This window comes from Solanum pennellii, chromosome 4 (assembly GCF_001406875.1).
Source record: "Solanum pennellii chromosome 4, SPENNV200".
Classification (NCBI taxonomy): Eukaryota; Viridiplantae; Streptophyta; class Magnoliopsida; order Solanales; family Solanaceae; genus Solanum; species Solanum pennellii.
The window spans coordinates 5,803,030-5,810,557 of NC_028640.1; the positions used below are offsets into that span (position 1 = coordinate 5,803,030).

At 34.6% G+C, this 7,528-nt stretch overlaps 1 protein-coding gene across 1 annotated transcript; it reads right to left on the reverse strand.

The window, feature by feature from the left end:
* Positions 1-333: 333 nt before the first annotated feature.
* LOC107017289 lies at positions 334-4,713 on the reverse strand. The gene is made up of 3 exons (XM_015217551.2): positions 4,484-4,713; positions 1,921-2,373; positions 334-1,382 (listed from the first exon to the last, which is right to left on the reverse strand). Exons 1-3 carry the CDS (start codon positions 4,577-4,579, stop codon positions 714-716), a joined length of 1,218 nt encoding a protein of 405 aa, XP_015073037.1. The 5' UTR covers positions 4,580-4,713; the 3' UTR covers positions 334-713.
* Between the last annotated feature and the right edge of the window lie 2,815 nt (positions 4,714-7,528).

The following is a 7,528-nucleotide window of genomic DNA, read 5'->3' on the forward strand; positions in this document are numbered from 1 at the left end:
CTTCCTCGTCTCATTATTGTTTCATTTGCTTTGTATCTTGCTATTTGATTGTTACATTTTTCTTGCAATCCTACTTCAACATCACTTTTAAGCTGAGGATCTATAAAAATAGTCTCTCTAGTCTCTACCCCTTAACACTCTTATTAAATAAAATTTAAAAAGTTGACTACAATTTCACATGATAAATATTTCAAATTATTTATTAATTTAAACAACACAAATAATAAAATGATTCTTTATATCTTCTCTGTAATGTAACACTCACAAAACACTTCTTAGAGAAAATTGACCAAACACTAAGGTCATAAACTATTTATCTAATCAACAACAACATATCTAAGTATATTCTCATAAATGGAGTCAAAGAGAATTTAATATACACAAACCTTATCCTTACCTTTTTCAATTAACAGTTTTTCAAATCATTTAGCCAATCATAACCTGCTAATGCTCACAAAATACACTTTACAGAAACTTCTCTTTGACCACAAAAATGTTTTTCTATAGGAGAGAACAAAGCATAAGGTCCTACAAACTGCTTGGACTAAAATTTGTTACTAAGTGAATACTGTTGGAGTAGACAAAATGTTTCTCTTCCTTTCAATTTTGTGTGGGAGTTGCTAAAAGGTATTTCTATTATAAGGGAAGAGTGAGATTGTTCATGGGAGTGTTTTTTTACATCCAGCCGTAGTGTCTGAGGTAGCTTGCACACTTCACAAGGACCAACTAGTGCGGAATATCAATGCAGGAAACGGAGTGGCTCCTTCATTCATCACATAGAGTAGACCTGGTTGACACTTGCACTTCTTTCCTACTTTGAAATTGAGAAAGCTTTCAACTTGAAAACGGTCATAATTTCTTCGACCTTGTTGAAAACCACCGAAGCTCAAACCCCATCCAAAATCATCCTTAGAGGTGTCAGACATGGTAACTGCCCACTGTAAATGTTTGGGATTTGACCTTTTCATCTCTACCCATCCACCAATTTTTGTACTTTCATAAACTTCTGACTCTAGGGTCATGGCATGATACCCATCTAAGGCGCTGTTTTCCACAAAGGCCGCATCAGGATGCCCTGACCGTTGTAAAAAACAAAAAGGCAGCGACATAGCTGCGAGTTCAGGCTGTTGCCGTGACAGCATGGCCATTTTGTGTATGGCCAAGATTGATAGTTTTGTATTGCTTGAAAGTTGGCAAACAACTTGACCAAAAGTGCCAAAACAATACAAAAGACTACCAGACTCTGACTCTGGCAATGCAGAGACAAACTGAGCAAAGCAGCCAACAATATTTGATTTTTTAACCATCACAGAGATTCCACTACCATTTAGCTGATTCAGCAAGGGCGGCCCAAAAGATGAATAGTCAGTCAGCCCCCTTTCCTGCAAAATTCCACAAAAAAATTGTTATTCTAGGCTACACATTAAGGCAACTAAAAATGATGTAATATAACAAGTAGATACAATATGCAACATCTGCAACAACCAACAAATGACTCCCCAGGGGATCTTGCTTGTCAGATTACTTACCTTGCTTTGACATGAAGCTACATAGAAAGACAACTGAAAGATGTAATATAACAAGTAAATATACTATGCAACAAGCCAACAACCGTGTAATAACCTCCCTCCCCCAACAGAATCTTCCTGGTAAACCTGTTGATTTCTTGTCATTCCTCAATCCTAATAAGTGCGAGAATCAGCAACTCGATATTTTCTTTTGGTTTTGGTGAGTACATTGGCAACTTCATTTTACAGGAATCTTGACCTAACCATTTTTTGGGAGGCTGGTAACAAAACTTTTGACCTTATTACTTTTGCAACTTCTTGCTGATACTGACAGTACCAAAAAGAATCGAACATGGAATTAATAACTATGATCACATATCAGAAAGCACATTCAGTATTCAGAAGCATTTACCTCACGTGAACTTGTAGGTACTGCAACATCTCTGCATCGACCACAGACTGGAATGGCAACTGCAGTACACCAATCACTGATATGTGCTGCATAGAGAACTTTTGCTAAGGAAAGTGGACTACCCAGGATATCCCTTTGGCCTCTTTCGCTGCCAACAAACTCTGCTACAAGTGTATCCTTTTCACGGATAGTTGTTTCAAAAGTCAGCCTAGAATCAATGCCAGTCCTAATTGCATTTTCAATTGCACGGCACTTGGATCCATCGATGGTACCGATCATCAACAGTGCACCCACAGCATCAAATTCTCCTCTTACGTGAGTGCTAGTTTCTTGGACTGGACTTTCTTTAGAAGATTTAAAGAATGCAATCACTCGCTCCAACTTCTCTTGTCTGTCTCTTAGCTTCATAATATCTGAAAAAGCTTCTCGTTGCAATCTCTCCAAGATTTCATTCTGTAAATGATATTATTGGAAAAATTGTAAAGCACCATCATACAGACTGTTGCTACATAAGAATTAGCAAATATGTCAAATTTAAGCTTGCCGAGGGGAGTGCAGTGGGAAACAGTGATATCTTAAAGCTAATGAGAGTAACAAATCCCAACCGAATTATGTCAAAATAAATCTGGATAAGTACCTTTTTTTTCTCTCGATAAGTAAAAGGATCGTTAAAAGAGATTTTTCTATTACATATGGATAACCCTTTAGTCAATATTATTTCCTGGGAAGCCACATCATACAGCAGATAGTAAACATAAAAGAATTTGATCTAGTGACAATGGAAAAGATAGGAAAAGATGGGAAAAAATAGACGAACTGGAAGAAACTAGATGAGGTTAGGGTACACAGCCAGAGCCTTCTCATACTTAAGAAACCCATCAGAGTAAAGCAGAGCCCAATAACAAAGCTTGTGCTAACTGGCAAAGTAAGAATTTAACTGCTCAAGCTCTGACTACTTCCTAATGACACTGTTCCGCAGTTGAACGTTGCATGACAGGTAACAGATATACCCACTTTAGATCAATAGTACAAAAGTAGGGACGCAAACAGTCTCACCTTCTTAAAAGAGCCAAAACTACCATTATCACATAAGAAATAACATTTTCATACTTGCTTGGATCCCTCACTCTGTATAACTTTTACTGCACATTCTTTTAGGATCATAAGTTGGGAATTTGAATATAATACATATGTGATCCAATGGTGTTCTCTTTTTCCCAAAACATCTATCAAACCTGTCCCAGTAGGGAGGCCTAGAAGTCAAAGAGCCATATTAACAATTTTCTTTTATGACTGCGAACTTCACAAGGAGCCAGCCCTTTGGACCAACACCATAGCCTTCAAAACTCGGGGATGATGGATTTCCCTTCTAGTCTCAATCCTTCTCAACTTAATTACAGGACTTAGTAGCTAGTTTACTTGGCACAGGGCTGGAATCTGTGATCTAAGAACAAGTCCCTCAACCTTCCTCTTTTTAACAATCTAGGGAATCAAGGTTCCAGAACTAATTATAACATATGTAAAACTAAGTAATTCTTTCCATCAACCTAAATGTTTGGGGACAAAGCTTATCAATACTATTGTTAGTCAAGGAACCTCTAAATACCATAGTTAAAAGAGAAAAAAAAAAGAACATCCAATGTCCATCCCAACAGAGATGTAAGCTCACAATATCCAAATACCAAAAAACTGATAAAGCCCATAGAAGTAATCCATTCCGCTGAACAAAACCAGCATAGCATAAGTCTCATTCTACTTTCTTTACTCATATTCTATAGGTCAATCGGCTTCAACAGGTGAAAAGAAAATCAAAATTATCAAATTACTGCTTGAAAACAAATGCAATGAAACTGAAATAACCTTAATGAGACAGCATAATGTTACTACTTAACAACGCATACTAGAGCAAATAGGTTTTTATATAATTACTGGCAATCAGCTTGCATAGGTAAAAAAATGAAATGTATCCGAACTAATACTTGGAAACAACAACATACCCAGTATAATCACACAATTGGGATCTAGGGAGAGTAGTGCATACACAGCTTACCCCTCTCTATATTATCTCTTTTGATAATCGTAGTCAAATTTCAAGCACCTTAACTAGTTCCACAAGATAGAAAGAAACACCAGGTAACTCTATCCACCAAAGACTAAGACAGATAGAAAGAAATCACCAGTATTTTTTGTCTAACAAATCACACAAACAACAAGCATCAAGTAAATTAATCCATCAAAGATAGAACAGATAACAAGTAAGCAGTAATGTTTTTGTAACAACTCACACAAGCAATCCATCAAAGCTAGAAGCATCACTAGTGTTCCTGTCTAACAACTCTAACCATTAAGACTAAAACAAATAGAAAGAAATCACTAGTGTTCCTGTCTAACAACTCACACAAGGAACAAGCACCAGTTAACTCTAAGACAAATAGCAAGAAATCACCTGGTCTTCATTGACAATTAGGCCAAAATTTTACTTCTATCCGCAAATGGATCTCTATACAATGACCGGAAAAACAAAATACAATGACCGGAAAAACAATATACACAGTTAATTTACCGGATTGCGGTTGCGGAATACGCCGGAAGCGAAATCTTGCGTAGATTTTGCAAAGGATTTTAACTTGTCTACAACTGAAACAGCTCCTTCTTCCATTTTTGAAAACCTAAATGTATGAATCACAAGAAGGAAAAAAAAGCTTCAATGAATTGTGTTAATGGCGTTTCAACAATGGAATTTCACTTTTTCTCTACTCTCCCGCCATAACTGTATAGTACAAGTTTGTTACAGAGAAGATGGAAATGAAAATTGAAATTTAATTTAGATATATTGCTATATTTTATAATCAAGAAATTATTATGTTAACTTATTAATGTATTGTTTTTAAAATTATATATTGAAAAATAAATTATTTTTATAATTTTTGTGATTCCTACATATATATTATTGTCGAAACTTAAAAACGGTTGAAATGAACGAGACAAGTATATACTATGTCGTCTTTTATTATTAGTTTTCTAATATTTTCTACCAAATAATTTTTAATCACTCAATTGATTGATCAGATTAATTATTTTATATTCATTTTCTTATTTCTTTCTCTTATTTTTTTAAAAAAATGGAGGTGAAAGAAAAAAATAAAAAATTTTAAGATGAAAATAGAATTTTCGTAGTTAATTTAAAATAAACAATCAATTAATACCTTTTTTTGTATAAAAATAGTTGTCAAGTATTGACTATACATACTTTTTAAGAAACTATATATATAAGGTTAATTTTACTTGTGATTAAGCTGAATGATTAATATTATTGTCATTGCGCATTTTTTCCACCTATGACTATGTATACTTTTTTTTTATGTAAAACTTATTTTATATTTTATTTTATAATTATGCTCACTGTTTTGATTATTACATAAACTTTTAATTTATTTTGTTTTGTGTGTTGATATTTTAGGTTCACATGAAAATTGCAAAAAGGATGGTGGATGATGATAGTGAGCAGTTTATTTTAGTGTATTATTTTCTTAGTGTACAATTGATTCTTTGATTTATAACAATAATTCACTAATTTAGTTGTTTTTTTAAGGATCAATGGCGAGTCCTATTATATTTGGCTCATTATGTCTTTGATTGAGGGTAGACGAAGGATTCAAGTCCTACCTCACCAAGAGGGTAATACATCGCTTGAGAGTCTTGGTTCACCATGACAATAAAATGTTGGGTTGTGTCCCAACAAATAATGACCTAAGATGCCTTTTAATGAGTAAGATATCGGATTCAAATTGCAACGGTATATAATGATGATGTGATGATGACTGAGCAAATTGATATGCTCTTGATAAAAGTCATGAAATTTGTCCAACTGATTTGGTCCGTTCACTTATGTGAATATAATAGGAGGACATCATGTGTCTGAAAATGACAAGTGGTTAAAATTATGAATATGAGTATGATAAAATGTTAAAGGAAAAATTACCTAACTACACATTATTTTTTAGCTCGCACGACAATGAAAGAGTGTTCTAGTCCATAGCTTCTCAAAATGAAATCGATTGGAGACCTAACTTTGAAATGAATATGTGATTTTGATGGTAATGAAGATGAGATATGATATGGATTATTTAAAAGAGGGGTTGGTTTATGGGCCGAATTAGGGGCATAACTGAATCCTTTGTTATGGGTTGGATAGGTGTTTTGAAAGTGGATCGGATAGTTTAGGGGCATAATCGACCCATTTTCCTTTTAATATAATTGTCACGTGGTAATGTAAAAATAACGTGGCAATTCTATTTGGCATTCTAAAAAGGGAAAATGCATAAGTACCCCTTTAGACTATGACTGAAATCCCAGAGACACACCTTAACTAAACTAAGGTCTTACCTGAACTTATTTTTTTGGTAATTTTGTGCACCTTTTTGGATTACGTGACATCCAAATATCTTCCACGCGCCTCAATTGCGTAGAGTCACGAAGTGTATTTGAGTTAATTAAGGTGCCTTGGGCAAATGAAATAGAGGCTCGTTTCTAGAGCATTTTATGATGAGCAAAATGTTAGTCAATGAAGAATGTCCATGTTTAGAAGTCGAAGATGTTCAGATGGATATGTGTTTTAACTAGGAGATATGATTTGGAACGAATTTATCTGAGCAAGATGGGAGTGACCTTTGTGACAAATAAGATGAGTGTAACAAGGATGTGTAATTTTGAAGTGTGAAAATGAAGTGTGAGGAGTTGGTGATGCGTTAGTTAGGAGATGTGAAAGATTAAATGTAGAAAAGGTAGGAGAGGCAGAGGTAATACTGAAAAAGAACTAAGGGGGAACGGACTAAACAGAATTTGTCAATGGCCCAAGAGGTGGTAACCGAAAAGAACTAGGGATAATGGAGATAGGGATGACAATGGAGTGGGGCAGGTTGAGCTTGACCCGTAAATTTTTTTAAGGGCAACTTTCACGTATAGCAAACATAAAATTCATATTTGAATGCTATAGCAAAGTTTGCATAATTGCACTCCACAGCAAACATATAAATGTATGATTCGCTATACATATACGATTGAAGCGAATTGTAGAAAACGAAGTGTATAAAACGAGAAAGAGAAAGAGACTTGCGCAGAGAATTGTATAAAAACGAAGTGTATAAAAGCAACTGTATAATTATAAGTGTATATAACAATTATATACAATTTGAATTTGTATAAAAAGAGAAAGAGAGAAAGGCAAAAGAGATTTGGGCAGGGAATATACAATTGAATCGAATTGTATTAAAAGAGAAAGAGAAATTATATACAATTTGAATTTGAATAAAACGAGAAAGAGAGAAAGGCAAAAGAAACTGGGCTTTATACAAATAGAAATAAATTTTTTACACTTGTGTTTGTATAAAAATTAGAGGAAACGAGCGAGAGATGGAGCGAGAGAGGAGAGTGGCGGGCGAGAGTTTGAGGAAGAGAGGTGACTGACAAACAGTTTGCTACTGGACACAATTAAATCAAAGGATGGTTATAGCAATTAATTTGATTTATTAGTTTGTCATTAGATACAATTTTTCTTTTTTAATCCGCCCCACCCCGCGCGCCATAGACGCACCCCACATAATTTTAT

Bases quoted from the DNA above. Each gene is read 5' to 3' on its own strand.
- LOC107017289 (XM_015217551.2), bottom strand. From the start codon at position 4,579: ATGGAAGAAGGAGCTGTTTCAGTTGTAGACAAGTTAAAATCCTTTGCA. The intron at 2,374-4,483 runs GTAAATTAACTG...TATCATTTACAG, and splicing joins TATTCCGCAACCGCAATCCG to AATGAAATCTTGGAGAGATT. The intron at 1,383-1,920 runs GTAAATGCTTCT...GGAATTTTGCAG, and splicing joins TACCTACAAGTTCACGTGAG to GAAAGGGGGCTGACTGACTA.